General features: G+C 55.5%; 2 protein-coding genes across 5 annotated transcripts; one reads left to right on the plus strand and one right to left on the minus strand.

Moving 5' to 3' along the window:
* Window positions 1-50: 50 nt before the first annotated feature.
* Window positions 51-10,371, minus strand: E4F1 (E4F transcription factor 1). Of its 3 annotated transcripts, none has more exons than XM_070413221.1 (14): window positions 10,183-10,371; window positions 7,723-7,874; window positions 6,528-6,630; window positions 3,423-3,616; window positions 3,213-3,333; window positions 2,964-3,116; window positions 2,704-2,873; window positions 2,174-2,383; window positions 1,821-1,926; window positions 1,449-1,666; window positions 1,013-1,211; window positions 796-938; window positions 665-727; window positions 51-584 (listed from the first exon to the last, which is right to left on the minus strand). In XM_070413221.1, exons 1-14 carry the CDS (start codon window positions 10,340-10,342, stop codon window positions 228-230), a joined length of 2,349 nt encoding a protein of 782 aa, XP_070269322.1. In that variant the 5' UTR covers window positions 10,343-10,371; the 3' UTR covers window positions 51-227. The 3 variants fall into 3 exon arrangements, with proteins under 3 accessions (XP_070269322.1, XP_070269321.1, XP_070269323.1); XM_070413220.1 differs by having other exon boundaries at window positions 1,821-1,929; XM_070413222.1 differs by lacking the exon at window positions 2,174-2,383.
* A 4,677-nt stretch (window positions 10,372-15,048) lies between these two features.
* PGP (phosphoglycolate phosphatase) lies at window positions 15,049-18,081 on the plus strand. Of its 2 annotated transcripts, XM_070413232.1 has the most exons (3): window positions 15,049-15,737; window positions 15,836-16,156; window positions 17,257-18,081. In XM_070413232.1, exons 1-3 carry the CDS (start codon window positions 15,098-15,100, stop codon window positions 17,379-17,381), a joined length of 1,086 nt encoding a protein of 361 aa, XP_070269333.1. In that variant the 5' UTR covers window positions 15,049-15,097; the 3' UTR covers window positions 17,382-18,081. The 2 variants fall into 2 exon arrangements, with proteins under 2 accessions (XP_070269333.1, XP_070269334.1); XM_070413233.1 differs by lacking the exon at window positions 17,257-18,081 and having other exon boundaries at window positions 15,050-15,737; window positions 15,836-16,208.
* Window positions 18,082-18,110: the final 29 nt, after the last annotated feature.

Consider the following 18,110-nt stretch of genomic DNA (forward strand, 5'->3'; position numbering starts at 1 on the left):
TGCCATGGGAGAGCCTGCCAGGGCTGCCACTGCCGCAATATCACAAGCGGTGGGTTTTCATGTTTTATTGTAAAGCAACAAAAAACTCTATTTACACCCCCACGTGTCTGAACATCTGGATTCTGTGCCATGTCTTGTCCATACTAGGCCAAGTAGGAGTGGGTAGGACGCTCAGGTTCCTTGCCCCTGACCCCGCCCAGCCCAGTGAGACCCTACAGGCACCCACGCTAAACAATGACAGTCTGCACCTCGAGCTGGCCCTCTGGCGAGGCAATAACCAGCTCGCCCGCGTGCTCCAGGATCTCAATGTCCTCCGATGAAACCATGGTCACAGTAGCCTGTTCAGTGCCATTTGCACCCGCACGGGCAGTAAGCACAGTGCCCTCGCTGATGGCTGAAGCCAGTGTCATGGCCACCTGCTCTGTCAGGCTTTCCGGGGTGGCAATGGTAATGGTGTCTGCAGCAGCCGCTTCTGGACCTAGCTCCGCCTCCTGATCCATGGTCACATTCTGCACAATGATTTGGTGCCCGGCGCTGGCCTGGTGTACGATCTGCTGCACCACCTTCATGATATGGCTATCCACCTGTGGGTGGCTCACAGCTCAGCCCACAAGGTTGGGTGAGGGCACCACACCTCCCTTCTCCCTCTCCCCCAGTCCCTCACCTCTGTCTGGGTGCCCTCGATGATCTCTGTAGCTTCACTGGTCTCTGTATCATCCGTGGTGGCCTGGAAAGAGGGTCAGAGGTCAACCTTGCCTGCCCCTGGGCCACATCCCAGCCCTGCCCGACACCCACCTCAATGATGTACTCCTGGGTGTCAGCCACCACGGATGAGAATTCAACCAACACAGTGTGCGGGTCTTCATCAAGGACAGTGGCAGCTGCTGTGGGGCTCTCTTCGGACACCAGCAGCTCCTCCACCTCCAGCAGGCAGCCCCCTGAGGCGGAGAGCTCAGTCAGGGCTGGCCTCCTGCTGCCCCTCACCCCCTCCTGCCTCCCACTCGCCCCCAACCTTTAGTGCGCAGGTGCCGGTTGAGCGTGCCATGCTCGGCAAAGCCACGGCCACACTTGTAGCACTTGAAGGGTTTCTCGCCCGTGTGGTGGCGAACATGCCGCACCAGTGAGCCCTTCTCCCGGAAGCCTCGGCTGCAATATGGGCACACGTGCGGCTTCTCTTCCAGGTGTGTCCGGAAGTGTACCTGCTGGGCATTCTGAGGAGGCCACTGTCAGGATCAACCTGGTCTTGTCCACACCTAAGACTGAGGCTTTCCCCATCCACTTCTAGGGCTGGGGAAGGGGGGGATTCATTGGCCAGCAGGGAGGGTCCAAGCCAACACTGGGCAGAGGGGTAACAAGGGAGGGCTCGGGCAGAAACAAGGGATGGAGCTGGCCCACAGAGTGGGGAGCTCATGGGCAGGGGGGTCAGAAGTCAGGGCTGGAGGGCCCACCTTGGTCTTGTAGCGCTTGCCACACTCAGGACAAGGGTAGGGCCGCTCATCTGAATGGACACGCCGGTGGCCGCGCACGTGAGCGATGGTCTTGTAGAGCTTCCCACAGTCCCCACAGCGGAAACGGCGCTCGTGCACATGGACCTCCTGGTGCTTCTTGAGCAGGTAGGCCTTGGGGAAGGCCTTGCCACACTGTACACATGTGAACAGCTTCGGCCCTGGGGCCACAGGCAATGTCAGGCCACATCCAATCCCCAAGGGCCCCCCAACTGCCTGCTGCCTGCCCACAGGCCACCCTGACCACCATTGCCCAAGGGACCACCCTGGCCACTCACAGATCATCCACTGACCAGTGCCCCACTCGCCACCCACCTGCGTGGCTCCTTTTGTGGGCCTCTAGGGTGGCAGCTGTCGGGAAGGTTTCACTGCACTGAGGGCACAGGTGGGTCCTGGATACCGCTGAGGCTTCATGGGCCACCTGCTGGGGGACCACAGCATATTTCCAGTACCCACTGCAGGCTGGGCCCCAGCAGACAGACCCGTAGCACCCCCACCCTGATAGGCTCATCATGGGCTTAGGGGTAAGCAGCTCAGGGGACAAAGTCACTGCAGAAAGTGACAGCAGGGAGAACAGCAAGGAGGCTGGCGGCCAGGCCAGTGTAATGAATAGCTTCATCTAAGGTGCGGCCCCCAGGAATGAGCACACTGGCAGCACAGGTACCTACTGTCTCCACCTGCTCCACCTCCAGCAGCGGCAGTTCTGGGGGACCATCTCCTAGGGGCTGGGCACTGGACGCAGCGGGAGGGACTGGTTCCAGGGCCCCCTCCTCCCCAGTGACCCGCTCAAGGACAATGCCAGAGTTCTGCATGGCCTGGTGCAGCAGGTTCTCCCGACTGTCCTCGCTGGAACAGGGAAGCTCCTTGGGAGCAGGGGGCTGTGGGGGAGGTGGAGGGAGGGAGGTTGGCCAGGCTGCTCAGCATATGGCACCCACCCGAACCCACCACACAGGAGAAATCCAAGGGGCCCAAGGACCACTGTGCACACCCAATAGCTTCACTCAGGAATGCCCCTGGGAGCCCCACAGTCCACTCCCTCTGCTCTTGCCTGCCCCATCTAGGGCACCCATTGATCTTTCATCCCCTCTGCAACCACACAGAGTGCAGGCCCAGGTCAGTCCCATTCCCACTAGAGCCACTGCCCAGAACAGATCCTGGCGCTGAGCAGTCAGAGGCCACACCCCCAGACGGCCCCCACCTCTGGGGTTAGGGCTTTCATGCCCAGGGGAAGCTCTTGCATCTGGACATGGACTTCATGAATGACAGTGCCCTTGGCATCTGTCACCAGATGAATCACGGGTGATGTCTCCATGGGCTCGCCTATCACCGATGATGATGTAACGGTCCCCATGGCGGAGGTACCAGACCCTTTAAGGCAGAACCAAGAAGAGTCCTTGAAGAAGCCTCCCTGACCAGGGCAGCTTCAGGGCTGGAACAGGGAGCCTTCACCATGCTGACCTGTATGCGCGTCCTCTTTGCCAACAACCACATCCTTGCTCATGGTGAATCGGATTTTTTCAGTGCACGGGGTAAGAGACTTGAGGTGCCGGGTCAGTGCACCTGACTCCCGGAAGCTCTTTCCACACTTGGCACATTTATAGGGACGCTCATCTGTGGAATGGAGTCAGCTTTGGGTAAAGAAGGCATGCCTGGAGCCATAGCCTCCCACCAGGAGGCAGGGGTGCCCCACATACTGAGCTAGCTCACCTGTGTGCCGCCGGTGGTGCCGGATGAGTGAACCCTTGGTCCGGAAGGAGGCCCCGCACAGCTTGCACTCGTGGTCCTTACGACTGCTGTGGGTGACCATGTGGGCCTTGAGGATGCTACCCTGAGAGGGAGGGGCAGCGAGGCTCAGGCAGCTCCCTGGGCAGGAGGCCTGGTCCCCTTAGCTGACACGGCCCAAGATCTGGGGCTCACCGTCTTGAAGGTCTTGTGACACAATGCACACACGTAGCGGCCATCCTCGTTCACGAGCAGCTTGAGCTGGGCCTGTTCACCCTGCCCGGCCAGCCCGGGCCCCTGAGGATCGGGGCTGCCTGAGGCCTCTGCCATCTCATTGTCGCCTGGATCCACCTCAGCAGCCACAATGACCTCTTTGATGTGTCCACTGTCTAAAGAGAAGCAGGTCAGCCTGAGTCTCAGGATGCCGTGGGCCCTACCCCTCCTGGGATCCTGGCCCAGGAATATTGCTGGGGTATAATGGAGCTGCTTGGAGAAGTTCCAGGCCCCCAGAATGTATCCAGTGGAGACCATGGTGAGCAAATGCCCCCTCCCCTAAGCCAAAAGGAGTACAGCACTAGATGTGCACAGGGGTCCTACCACTTCTAAGGGCAATGGAGTACCCAACACAGAGACAGTGGGCAGGCCAACCCAGCTCACTGTAATCTATCCCGCTTGCTGCCCCAGCTCCCACTAACATAAGAAAATGCCTCCAGAGTCACCCACTAGCATCTATTTTGAAGCAGGCAGGTGAGGAACCCGGCCTCAAAGTGAATGCTCATGAGATACCTGGGACAGCCTGAGGTTTCTGCACCTGTCGAGAGCGTTGAAGAAATCTGACAATCACCCTGGCCGGGTAGCTCAATTGATTAGAGTGTCATCCCAATGTGAGTTCAATCCCCATTAAGGAAACATACAAGAATCAACCAATGTGCCCTGTCTAGTGTAGCTCATCCCTTGCACTGGGAGGTCGCCAATTTGATCCTGTCAGGGCACATGCCCAGATTGGGGCCTCGATTCCTGGTAGGAGTGTGCAGAAGGCAGCCGATAGATGTTTTTCTCTCACATCAATGTTTTTCTCTCCCCCCCCTCCCTTCCTCTCTCTCTAGAATCAATAAAAACATATTTTTAAAAAATAAATCTGACAATGTGTAAAGCTAAGCTGTAAACACTTCACAATTTCTGTTCATAAAAATGACAGTTGGAAATGGTTGTGAAACTGCTTCTTTGAAGCCTCAATCAAGCTGGCACCATGTTTTGACAAGTCACTCCCTCAAAACAGAATGGAAGGACAACAAAAAAGGGCCCAGCCAGTGTGGCTCAGTGGTCGAGCGTCAATTTCTAGTCAGGGCACATGCCCGGGCTGCCAGCTTGATCCCCAGTAGGGGGTGTACAGAAGGCAGCCGATCGATGATTTTCTCTCATCATTAATGTTTCTCTCTCTCTCTCCCTCTCCCTTCCTCTGAAATCAATATTATATTAATAATAAGAAGAAGACGATAAAGCATGCCTGATGCTTTATCTTTCCTCTGCCCCAGAATGTGTCATACAGTAGGCCAAAGGTTCAGGGAAGGGGTAACAAGTGAAATGCAAGTTTGTTTCCCAAGAAGAGGCAGGAGTGGGTATCTAGCTGCTAATCGGCCCCAGCAGCCTCCGCTGACCATGCAAAGACACAGAACTCTCAGCCCTGGGACAACAGCAGATGGTAGTTTAGAGTCTGGCCAATCCTGGGCTGTGGACCACTGAGCAGCTAACACCAAGGGGACATTAGGGGCACCCAGGATGCCTGCAAAAGGAGAAACTCCCAAGGATGTAAGAGAGGCAGGGGGTGCCCATAGAGGAGCCCCCAGAGCTGCCGAGCTGCAGGCATGGGCAGGCTGGAGGTCAGGGCGGTGGGAAGATGCCTGACTGAACAAGGGTCTGCAGCCCGGAGATGCTGCCCAAACACAGAATTTGTTTTTCTTTTTCCTTTCTTTATTTTTCTTTTTTAAATCCTTACCCAAGGATATGCTTTTTTGATTCTTAGAGAGAGAGGAAGGGGGAGAGAGAGAGAAACATCAATGTGAGAGAGAAACATTGTTCAGTTGCCTCCTATACGTGCCCTGACCGGAAACCGAACCTACAACCTTTCGGTGTACAGGACAGCACTCCAACCAACTGAGCCACCCAGCCAGGGCAGGGAACTTGTTTTTCTATGACACCACCCACCCCAGAAACCAAAAACCAAGCCAGGGCTGGAGCACGGCCCCACCTCCCACAGGACAACATTCCTATCCCAGAGTGGCACCAGGTGAACTTCCCTGTCCACAGAAATCTCAGGGGGAAAGAGCATGGAGACAAGGACAGGTGTCCCATCACCTCCCTGAGGTGGGGCCTTGGCAAAAAGCCTGCTCCAAGGTTCCCCTCCCCCACTCCCCTCCTCCACCCCTTCCTTCTACCCCAGATGGTCCTAAGAGCTTCCCAAGGGCAAATTCTACCTGTTGCCCAAACTTCCTGTCTAGCTCCTCAACCCACTCATGCACCTGCCAAGGTCTCTGCCCAGCAGGCTCCCCAGGTAACCACCATTCCCTTCCAAATTTCCCGAGGCAGCAGGCTCAACCCAGCCTTCCTCCACTGCTGTGCACACACCCAGCACCTCCCACCCCCCCAACTCTCTTCACCTGCCCCAACCCTGGACTATCCTTTGAATGTCCCCCTGCATTGGCCTGTCCCCAATTAATGAGTGTGTGATCCAATCCAAACATTTCAACACCCCTCCCCTATTGTACATCAGAAGGTATTTTAACTTAAAAAAAGCCATCAAAGCGGCTGACTTGGCGTTGTATGCTCATAAAAGCCTTGTGAGAATCAGGTCAGGAATCACTACCCCCACAGGGAGTGAGCACTGGGGAGTAGAAGGCCAAGCTCAGGCAGCAGATCAAGGCCAAGCTGGAGCAGCAGATGTACCCCATGCATACCCACCCGGAATCTCCAGAGCCAACTGTGGCGGGCGGGGGGGGGGGGGGGGGACCAGGCGGGTAGCAGAGAAGTAGGGAAGATCCTAGGGCAGTCCAGGCAACATGCTTTCCCTTTCCTGGCAGGGGAGGGCCTGATGCCCAATGCTCAATCCTCCCATAGACCTTGCCCTGGGGAAGGTGCACACCAGGCCTCAGTTCCTCCTGGGCCAGGCCTTGCTCTCAGGGAGCAGAGGAGTGTGGGCAGCAGAGGTTCCCAGCCTCCAGCCCTGACCACTGATGGCTACCAGGTCAGCGACACTTCAGGGCTGAAAGCCAGGAGTGGACACGCCCAGTGGGGCCAGCTTACCAATATCAGGTGTGTGGCTGATGTCCGGTGTCAGAGCAGCTGCCTCCACAACAATGTGGGCCAAAGTGATGGGCTCCTCCGGGCTTGCCACGGCCGGGACCACCTATCAGTGGTGAACAAGGACAAAAGGAACTCGTCCGTGGAGCTCCCGAGCTCCCTTGGTTTGGGGAGTGCAGGCTTGGTTTTATGTCCCTGCAGGATGGCTGGGTGGGGGCTCTCATCTCCCCCAAGAGACTCACTACTCTGAGCCCAACTCCCAGCCTGGCCCGGGTGCCAGCCCCATCACTCTAACACCGTTAGCTCCCGAGGAACACAGCACCAAGCACCCTCAGGGAGGACTCCAGAAGGCAGTGATCAGAGCTCCAGCTCGAAGCTCAGCTGGCTGTGCAGGAATGAAGGTGGTGAAGGTAAGCTATTACACCCACCAGCCCCAGCCAGGGGTCACAGGAGAGGGCTCTGGGAGTGTGGGTCCAGGGGCCTTCCTAGAGGAGAGGGCACTTCCGGGAGGGGCAGGTACAGAGCATAGGGTCGGAGTAAGACAACTCTGGGCCCACTGTCCTCTAGGCTACTCCCTGTAGTGACCTGAGGCAACTGACTTGTCTTGGAGCCTCCTTCCCCACTTCCTTCCGAGGATGACAAGAGTGCCCACTGTGCAGGGCGCTACGGGCCTTAACTGTGTGTGTACAGCCCCAAGCATACATGGGGTGCAACAAAGTCGGCCATTTTTATTATGGGGTGGCAGGATCCAGAGCCATGCTCTGCTTGTGGGATCCACAAGAACTATCTGTACAGGATAGAAGACAGGCCAAAAATACAAAAGCCACCATGATACCCCTGAGCCAAGGCAGAACTCTGGGCCACAAGAAAGGAGGGACCACAGGCCCCAACTGCGTATGCTTCAGCCAGAGGCTGCTGAGAAGGCTAGGCCATCCAGGAAATCCTAGAGCACCATCAGGCTCTTGGTGGTAGAGCCAGATGCCCCCTCACCCGGACGGAGGGCAGTCCCATCCGGATGGCTCAGTCACAAGCCCAGCACTGAGGTGTCTGCCACCCACTTAACCCTCCCTTGGCTCAGAGTCACAAAATCGGATGCCTGCTCTCTGCCTGCCCCAGTGTCACTGGGAACCAGCTGCACAGGTCTGACCCCGCATGCCACCTCCTCCTCATCCTGCATGTGTGTGGGTGGTGGGCTTACCTCCTGGCCCAGCAGCGCAGCAGCCGCAGGGGTGGCAGGCAGGGCCTCCGGGGGAGCCCGCTGGCAGACCTTCTGGAGCTTGTGCTGAACAAAGTCCTCCAGAGCAGTAAACTCCGCCTGGCAGCGGCCACATCTGTGCACATCGTCCTCATCTGTAACAAGCCTGAGGTCAGTGGGGCTGGGCAGGGCTTCCAGGCCCTGGCCAAATCCACCCCAGGGTGGCATCAGAACCAGAAGCGCCCTCCCTGGCCCTCCCAGAGGGGCTGAGAACACTCTCAGGAGCCCCAGGTGCAAGCCCCCATCCTCTGGAGGTCAGCCTCAGCAGTACACTTAGGCTGCAGGAATCCACCCAGGCCGTCGTGTCCAAAGCCCCCACCTCAGAGACGAGGGGAGGGAGGCCCAGGGAGGCGGTCATGAGGCAGAGGCATTTGACCAGTTTGGGGACAGTGGCTTATAGGGTTTGCATGTGACCTTGGGTACCTCAATGACCACATCTAGGTCTGTTCTCTCAAGTATGAAATGGCTGACCCAATGCAGAGTACAGCAGAGGGAGAAGAGGTGCTGGTGCCCACAGGGCTCTGGCTAAGAGGCCGGCCCTTGGCAAACACAGAAGCGGGGGCACCCTGACCCATAACTACTCTTCTCTCACTCTGACTTGGTGCTTCCTTGGTGCCAACAGGCAGCACCTCCCTGCTCTGGTGATGACACCCAGGATGGAACCTGAGAGGGACTCCACGCCTTAGGGCCACAGCACCTGAGCCCCTCACCATCTGGGATAACCAGCCAGTAGTGCCTGCCCCTCCTGCTCACCGAGTCCCTACCACATTCCAGGCACCTCACTGTGGATGTCACCAAATCCAGACAGCACCCTGGGGAAATGGAAATTACTATTTCCACTCTAGAAGAGCAACTTGGGATTCAAGGCCACCCAGCTGGTGACTGTTGGGGCCAGAACCTGAACCTGAGCGTCTACTCCAGAAATCCCACTGTTTAGACAAAGGGATGGGGAGGCGTTCCCTCTGCTTCCGTAAAAGTCTGCTAGTTCCCATCATCTCATATGCAGCCCCTCATTAGGGTCAAACCCAGGCCTGGTGCACAGGGGCGGTCAATGTCTATTGAATTAATGAGCAATCAAAGGGCCAAACCACCGCCATGACTCGCCTACAGGCCACCTGACAGAGGGCAGTCCCATCCAGATGGCTCAGAGTCACAAGCCAAGCACTGAGGTGTCCGCCACCCTTTTAACTCGCTGAGTCTGACTCGGCACCAGGGTACTGAGGGTTGAAGGAACTCCTGCCACAGAAGGGGACACACCCAGCCCATGTGACACTGAGACAATGCCATGGGCAAGCCCAGCAGGGCACAGCAATCTCCAGAGAGACCCCTCTTCAAGTTGGCCCTGCCCCTACTGGTACTGCCCCTCCCCAAGCTGGAATAAGAAGAAAAAACTGTACCAGGAATATGAAGGCTGTAGGGAATATGAATGCTGTAGGGACAATGGCCACCAACCCAATATCACTAGCTGACCCCCTCCTGCCTGGCCCAGGCTACAGCCGCATGGGACAAGCTCAGAGGGCAGAAACCTTAGTTCTATCTCCAAAAGCTACTTCTCCGTGAATGAGCCACAGTGTGTTCCAGCATTGTTCTCAGTGATTCACATGCTCTGTTTTCATTCTCACCGCTGCCCTATGAGATGGCAGAACACAGGAGCGTGTTGAACTGTCTCACAGTCCTGGAATCCAATCCAGTCCTTGCTGCTTACTAGCTGGGTGACTTGGTCACTTCCACATTTTTGAGCCTCAATACTCCTCACTCACAAAATGGGAATAACAACAATCATAATAGTGTCCAGAGTTGGTTTGAGGATGAAAAAAGCTGATACAGGTTAAGTGCTTGATACCTTGTTATCAGCAGCATCCCCGTTTGTAATAGGAAATGGAGCGGTGTGTGGCCACCTGCCCAGGATCAAAGAGCTAGAAACGGGCAGGTCCGGGACGGAGCCCGCAGCCTGGCTGCAGTGCACCGCTCTCCTCCCCAGGTGCCAGCCTGGACAAAGCCCAAACCTGGAGAAACCCGAGGCCCCGCCCTCCTGGAGCCCCCCGTCACACCCAGCCAGGGCCCCGGCGGCCCGTCAGGTGCAGTGGGAGGGGGCCCAGGGGAGAGCTGGGCGGGCGGTGGAGGCGGTCGTGGAGGTCCATACGGACAGCCCAGAAGGCTTGGGCAACTCTGAGTATCCAGGAGTCAGCACCGAACCCACGGGGATGACTGGCGCCCCGCAGGCGAGGCCCGAGAGTCCGAGGAAACCGGGGACTCGTGCAGACGTCTGAGGGGTCCCCTGGGAGAGAAATCCGGGTCTGGGAACGTCAGTCGCGCCTGCAGCTCAGGTCATCGGGGCCTCCGCCAGCCCCGGGCAGAGTTGCCCCCACCCCGGCCACACCCCGCCGCATCCGGCCGTGTTACCTTCCTCGCTAAAGGGCGCCGGGAGGCCGAGGAAGCCGCCAGGGGCTAAGGCCGCCGACGACGCCGCCTCGACCCCGCCCTCGCCCGCTTCCCTCCTGGCTTCGGCCCGGGCTTCTGCCGTATGAGCGGCCGTCACCCGCACTGCCATTGCGCCCTCCATGTCGCAACGCGCCGCAGGAAGATGGCGGATTTACGACCGTGTCGTCATAACAACGGGCCGCGCCGGAGCGAAGAAGACGACGCCAGGTTGGCGGGGCGGGGCCAGGGTGAGTTTGATGGACAGGTAGAGGGGCGGGGCTTATAACGAGAGGTGGTGGGCGGGGCTTCTTATGGGGGCTGAGTTACAGTGGAGCGGACTGACCAGCAGCGGGCTGGGTCTGGAGGAGGGCTCTTGGGTTTGGTTTAGGAAGGAAGGGACGTAGCTGTGCTAGAGGAAAGCGGAAGGCTGGGGCGGGCCTGGAAGGGGCTGGGCTCGGTCCCGAAAGCTGCATCTGGACTTGAGAGCTGGAGTATAGGGGGCGAGGTGGCCCGGTGCGCCACCTGCCAGCCTTGAGAATGTGCTATGGCCCTGGGCACTACGCGGGGACCCGAGCTCTAGAGGGCCGTATGGGGCCCTCTGACCATCACAGGCCCGGCTCAGGTGTCAGAACGTCCCTCGTTGGTTGCCCGGGTCATGGAGTAAAACCGAATTTGGGATGGCTCACGCACACTTAGCTTCACTAGGCCTCTTATTCTTTTGTATATTTTTTTAAGTTGTGATAAGTACACATAAAATTTATCATTAGTGACATTTAGAACATTCACAATGTTGTGCAACCATCACCATCATCTAATTTCAGAACTTTTGTCATTTCAAAAGAAAACCTGTACCCATTAGCTGTCATTCTCCATTATCCCTTTACCCCAGCCCCTGGCAACCACTTTCTGTTTCTATGGATTTACCATTTCTGGATATCCTATATAATAAAAGGGTAATATGCAAATCAACCTAACCGTGGAGCAACTGGGTCGCTATGATGTGCACTGACCACCAGGGGGCAGACGCTTAAAGCAGGAGCTGCCCCCTGGTGGTCAGTGCGCTCCCACAGGGGGAGCACCACTTAGCCACAAGTTGGGCTGATAGCTGGTGAGTACAGCAGAGGTGGCAGGAAGCCTCTCCTGCCTCCGTGGCAGCGCTAAGGTTATCCAACTGTGGACATCCCCCAAGGGCTCTGGGACTGCTAAAAGGCGCAGGCCAGACTGAGGGATCCACTCCTCCCCAGCCCCCCACCCCCACCCCCAGTGCACAAATGTTGTGCACTGGGCCTCTAGTTTTATATAAATAAAATTACACATGTGGTCTTTTGCCTCTGGCTTTTTTTATTATTATTATTTCTTTTATTGATCTCCAAGAATAAGGGGGAGAGAGAAACATCAATGATGAGAGAGAATCACCAATCAGCTGCCTCCTGCACACCCCCCCACTGAGGATGGAGCCAGCAACCCAGGCATGTGCCCTGACTGGGAATCAAACCATGACCTCCTGGTTCATAGGTCAACACACAACCACTGAGCCACTCTGGCTGGGCAACCTCTGGCTTCTTTCAAAATTCATCTGTGGTAAGCAGTAAGACAGACATGAGCAGAGCAAGGGCTAGGTACAGGCAGTCACCAGGGCAGGAAGCCCTGGGTGCCAAGCAACAAGGACCTTGCCCTCAAGGTAACCTTTCCTCCCCTAGCATATTGCTGATCATGCAGTTTAGACCCTCTGACCTTCCATATCACTGGTCACAGTGTTCGGACCCTCCCTGACCTTGCCTCCCCTGGCACGTTGCTAGTCATGGGGTTGGGGGTTGGGGTGTGAACAAGGGGACTGGTGAATAGCCGTTAAGCATTAACCCCAAGGGATAACATCTAGGCTTCAGTTGTATTTCAGCTACAGAAAAGCAACAAAACCTGGCAGCTGACCTCAGGACCAGCTGCATTGACTGATGACCCCCTGCTCTGGCACCTGCCAATCTGTGGAGACCCTGACCCTGAAACGATACACCTGGAAAGTTGATGAGTATTCTATTGGGATCCTCTTCTGGTATTGCCCCTGAAACCCCCGCCCTTAAAAGCCCTTAGGGTGGAGGACCCAGCTTGCTCTCCCTCCCCTGAGCATACCCTTCACCTTTCCCCTTCCACGCCTCTTCCCTCTCCCCGCAAAGCATGTTACTTCCTGAGCCCATTTCTTCTGCCACGCACTTCTTCCACCTCTGTGGAAGAAGTTCTCTTATAGTTTGAGTTTTGGCTCTGAATTCTTTCCTTGCCAGAACTCAAGTACCAAGGTTGCTGAACCCAGGTACAGTCTGACCCCACCGGTCTAATACCTGGTGCCATTCTCGCCACCTCCAACACATCCAGGTTGTTGTATGTATCAGTACTTGATTCTTTTTTACAGCTGAATAATTATATGGATACATCACAATTTATTTTTCCATTCAGTACATTTGGGTTGTTTCCACCTTGTATGGTAAATGGGAACCTGGGCCGCTTCCCATGTTCCAACTCTCCTTCCCACCCTATTGGAAATATAGTGAAGACCACCTGTAAGTGGACTGTGAGACCTTGGCCAGAAGAAATGCCAAAGAGAAACTGCTTCTAGATGTGAGCTAGGATTGTAAATAGCTAGTGTTTTGATCTCACATAGCTTATGTACGGACACATCCCTCTCCCCCTGTGTGCCCTTTTTCTCTGTTTTTTTTGTGCTCCATAAAACCTTGTGTTGGGAAAGTCTGGGTAGCAGCAAAACAACAGCACCAGCCGGCCACTCCCAGTGCGGCCTGTCTGCAGACCAGATGGGACTTCGTGGGACAACTTCACAGGTGGCAGCCCGTGTGGTGGCGAACTTCACTGGTTGGTCGCCACTGGTACACACATTAAGTCCTAATAAACCCCTGTCTTTCACCGTCAGTCCTCTGAGTTATTTCTTTGGAATTCACGAACAACATGCTAAGGTTTTCTGGGACCTCAGCACTTTGCATAACAAGCCCCAGAGTGGAAACAACCCAATGTCCATCAACTGGAGAAGAGATCAACAGGGGTATGTTCTTTCAATATTCCACCTGACAACTCCGGACAAAAAGGGGCCATATGCTAACCTGACTAGCTCAGGGAAGGCCTGCATGATGGCCTTGCAAACTCGGAGATCTAAAGTAACCACAAAGGTTACTTTGTGATAAATACACATAAAATTGTATCTATGGTAGTCTGAAATTAAAACTTTTTAGCTAAAAAGTGTGTGGTGGGTAGTTACGTCCTAGGTCAGCATCTTCCCTGACAAAGGTCAATCTTTACCCTAATTGAGCCTGTCATTGTCTCTTTGCATCTGTGATAACATATCTTTGGAATGTCCAGGTAATTTTCCTTTTTCTGGACCCCTCAAAGCACTGGCACCGCTCTGTGGAGACCAAGACCATAAATCCTCTCATTGTTACTGAGTTTATTGTTGACTGTTAACTATCCTTTACCACCTATATGTAAAAGAAGTATGTGTCTGTCATTTTACTTTTTATCCAATCCCAGAGGTTCCGCCCCCTTCCCTGGTTTTCTCCCGCCTCCCTAATCTACCACCAATGGATTTCATGTCACCCACATACATCTCCTCTTTTGATTGTAATGCATAAAATAAGGTGCAAAACTGCCATTCTCCAAGGCATTATCTCAATCTGTTGAGATTTTGCTCCCGGCAATTGTTGACAGTTTGGCTCAAATAAACTCACAAAAGTTCTTCACAGGTTTGAATGTTTTTTAAGTTGACACAACTAAAGCAAAACAAAAACACTAAGAAGGAAGCATTTCACAGACATTATGTTGATCCAAAGAAGCAAGAACCAGAAGAATACACACAGTAAGATCTTCTTTTTAAGATGGTCTAGAACAGGCGAAGGAGGCCATGACTTCATGGTGATAGTAGTCAGAAAAGAGGCTAGTGGAGGGGTCTCCGCTATTGGCTGGATAGTGATGTGAGGGAAGCTGGTGAAGTGATGGAAATATTCTGGATCTTGGTCTGGGTTGTGTTTACACAGGTGTATGGGTATGTAAAAACCCCATCAAGTTGCATACTTATGATTTATGCAATTTATTATACATTACACCTCAATCAAAGATAATAATAACCTAATAATAATGATGATGACGAACTAAGGACCCTAATCCCACTGCCTCGAACTTACTGGTTCACAAAACCACTAAGACCGCAGGGAAAGCATTTTTGGAAATGACAACGCAAGGCTTGTGAGGAGGAGTTAATTCCGAGGTGGCTCTCGGTACTGGCCGTAATCTGTCCGCACGCTGACACCGTGTGCGGAGAATGTCCAGTGGGAAGGACAATGCCCGGCCCAGCCCAAGCGAAGGTGAAGACGTGACTGCCTCCGAAAGCGGGGCAGCACCCCACCCTTAACGCGCTCCTGCGGAGAGCCCCGCCCGCACGACGGGAGAGAAGCCAGCCAATCAATAGCCTGCCCGATTGAGGGTCATTCGATAAAGGGTCTCCGTCACCTAAGCTGACCACGCGCCTCCAATGAGCGAGCTGCCCACTGAGCTGCCCAATAAGCATCGGCCTTACGTCCGACGCCGGCTCCCCGGCTCCGCAGCGTTTCCGCAGTCAAGGTTCCACTCCGAATACCGGTTGGCTCCCTGCCAGCCAATCACCGAAGCGCCCCTGGACTTACAGCCAATAGCTGTCCTCCTCCGTGCGCCGGGCCGTGACGGTTGGCGCTGAGCTCCGGCAACCTGAGGTAGGCAGGGGCGGATTGGCGCAGGCGGTGTCCAATGGGCGGTGCGCGTGAGGCGGGGGGGCCAATAAGCACGGCGGGGGCGGGGCGGACACTGTGGCGGGCGGCTGTGAGGAGCGGCCGGTGGCTGCCGGTGGCGGTGACGGCGGCAGGCGGCCATGGCAGAGGCGGAGGCAGGCGGCGACGACGCCCGCTGCGTGCGGCTGAACGCCGAGCGGGCCCAGGCGCTGCTGGCCGACGTGGACACGCTGCTGTTCGACTGCGACGGCGTGCTGTGGCGCGGAGAGACGGCCGTGCCTGGCGCGCCGGAGACCCTAACGGCGCTGCGGGCCCGTGGCAAACGCCTCGGCTTCATCACCAACAACAGCAGCAAGACCCGTGAGGCCTACGCCGAGAAGCTGCGGCGCCTGGGCTTCGGCGGCCCCGCGGGACCCGGCGACAGCCCTGAGGTCTTCGGCACGGCCTACTGCACCGCGCTCTACCTGCGCCAGCGCCTGACCGGCTCTCCGGCCCCCAAGGCCTACGTGCTGGGCAGTGCAGCGCTGGCCGCCGAGCTGGAGGCCGTGGGCGTCGCCTGCGTGGGCGTGGGGCCGGATCCCCTGCAGGGCGACGGCCCTGGCGCCTGGCTAGACGTGCCACTCGAGCCCGACGTGCGCGCCGTCGTGGTGGGCTTCGACCCGCACTTCAGCTACATGAAGCTCACCAAGGCCGTGCGTTACTTGCAGCAGCCCAGCTGCCTGCTCGTGGGCACCAACATGGACAACCGGCTCCCCCTCGAGAACGGCCACTTCATCGCGGGTCCGTGCGCCCCGGGGCAGGAGGTAGGAGGGCGGCGGCGGGCCCCTCCAGCCCTCTGACCTCGGGCGCTCTCCTTCCCTCCCCTCTCCGCCCCTCAGGTACCGGTTGTCTGGTCCGAGCCGTGGAGATGGCCGCTGAGCGCCAGGCCGACATTATAGGGAAGCCCAGCCGCTTCATCTTCGACTGCGTGTCCCAGGAGTACGGCATCAACCCCGAGCGCACCGTCATGGTGGGAGATCGCCTGGACACAGACATCCTCCTGGGCGTCTCCTGTGGCCTAAAGACCATCCTCACCCTCACTGGAGTCTCCTCTCTAAGAGATGTGAAGAGTAATCAGGAAAGTGACTGCATGTCTAAAAGGAAAATGGTCCCTGACTTCTATGTTGACAGCATAGCCGACCTTTTGCCTGCCCTTCAAGGTTAAAGATTTAGCGTCTTTAATCTACAGAATAAAAAAAACAAAATTGAAAACCACTTAACCAAATTAATAGGTGGGGCTTAAGCACTTGCTCAGCTAGGTGGCTTTAAAGGTTATACTTGGAGTTAAGCAAAGGCACTAGTTAACCTTGGAGTAAAGGTTTGGGGGTGATTTTGTTACAGGTGTTTATAATTTAAGATGCACTTTTTTTTCTTTCTTTTTTTTTTTTAAGAGAGGAAAGGAGGGAAACATCAATTTGCTGTTATTTATGCATTGATTGGTTGCTTCTTGGATGTGCCCTGACTGGGGATCGAACCCACAACCTTGGCATATCAGGACAACCCTCTAACCAACTGAGCTACCTGGCCAGGGCCTAAGATGCACTTTTAAACTTGGAGGGCATTGTGGGGGTTCTGGGTCTTGGTTGCCATTGGCAAGAGTAGGCTTCACATTTGTCCAGAATTCAGATAACCTAAGGGCCTGCTGATGGGACTGAGGTAGGTCTAGGGGTGTCACATATTTTATTGAAATTTTTATTCAGGGATCAAGTCCCCTTGTAGGGCAAAGGGGAGAAGGGACTGATTATTTTGACTATCAGGAGAAATGTACAAACCAACCCAAGGCCCCATGGGTGGGGTCATCAGCAGAGGAGCTTGCTGCTGTATTCCAGCTCCTCACCTGCAGGGTGGGATGGAGGATGAGGTGGTCCCCTGGTAGTGTCTCCCTGTCTTTGGGGTGTGGAGAGCTGTCCTCACCACCGCCACTCCACATTTCCTTACAAACCACTCTGCCATATTGAGTGTTGTGTTTTAGATGCTCAGGGCTGCTGTTCCTCATACATGGTCGAGCAGCTCTGTAAACTCACCCCAGCTAAACCACGGCTTTCTCAAATGTGCATTTAAACCCAAGTGACATGGAGTGAGCATATTGTTGGCTGAGTAGCCAGGAGGACATGGGTGCCTTTGCTGAACTTTGGCCTGCTGTATAGGGAGCTCAGAGCAGCATTGTTATAAAAAAATTATTTTTTTAAACTTTTGAACAACTTTGTCAAGGGGTGGAATTGAATCTTAAGCATGTTAATAGCTGTGCTCTGTCTTGTAGGGCAAATCCCACCGAAGAAATCTCCAGGCCCCGCAGTGAGCAGCAGGGCTAAAGTCATATGCAGGCCAAGGAATGCCTGTTATCCAGGGTGCCCTCTGGGTGGGAGAAGAAAGAAGTGTCCCTAAGAACAGGAAGATGGTTTCTACAAAGCATCCAGCCTCTTCTGTCCTCCCATACCTTTGGTTGTGTGGGGGTTAGATGCCAATGGTCTATGAGGCCAAATATCTTGGCTCTGAAGTCCTTGGTCAGTGGCCAGCTGGAGGACTGGCAGGGTTCACTGGCTAGCCACGGGTTCTTGGTAGGGAGCCCTGGCCTTTTCTGCTTGTTCCCCAAGTTGCTGACCTTTGGGAACAGGCCTGATAAGCGGACTTTCCAGCTGCACTTGTAGGGTAGAGCCTGGGAAGCTGTTCCTTTGGGCCGACTCCTTCCCGGTGCCTTGCTCTGCACCCAGTGGTGTCTGCCTACAATCTGTGGCTTCTCTCCTAATCCCAGAGTTACAACACTCTTTTACTCCTTTCTCTAAGAGTTCCCAGTAGTAAAGGGTGTCCTGAGCCTTTAGCTCCTCCCAGGCTTGGAGTGTCTGGGGGTTGGACTCTGCCAACAGCAGCAGGGCAGCCGGTGCCTGTGAGGTTGGTGGTGCTGACGTTGGCTCTGCGAGGTCAGCTCAAGGTGGGTCTGGATATTGAGCAGGCCTATCAGGGCGTTGTCACCCACACCAGGAGCACACAGCAGGTGCGGCAGCCAGCGACACCTTCCTCTTCTGCGCCCCATCTCTGCCCTTATTGCACTGTGTGAACTCAAATGCACATTAAACTCTCAAACCCATGCTGACTAGCGTTCCTTGCTCTCATCTT

This window comes from Myotis yumanensis, unplaced genomic scaffold (genome assembly GCF_028538775.1).
Source record: "Myotis yumanensis isolate MYYU_CA2020_CCGP unplaced genomic scaffold, mMyoYum1.0.hap1 SCAF_4, whole genome shotgun sequence".
In the NCBI taxonomy this organism is placed as follows: domain Eukaryota; kingdom Metazoa; phylum Chordata; class Mammalia; order Chiroptera; family Vespertilionidae; genus Myotis; species Myotis yumanensis.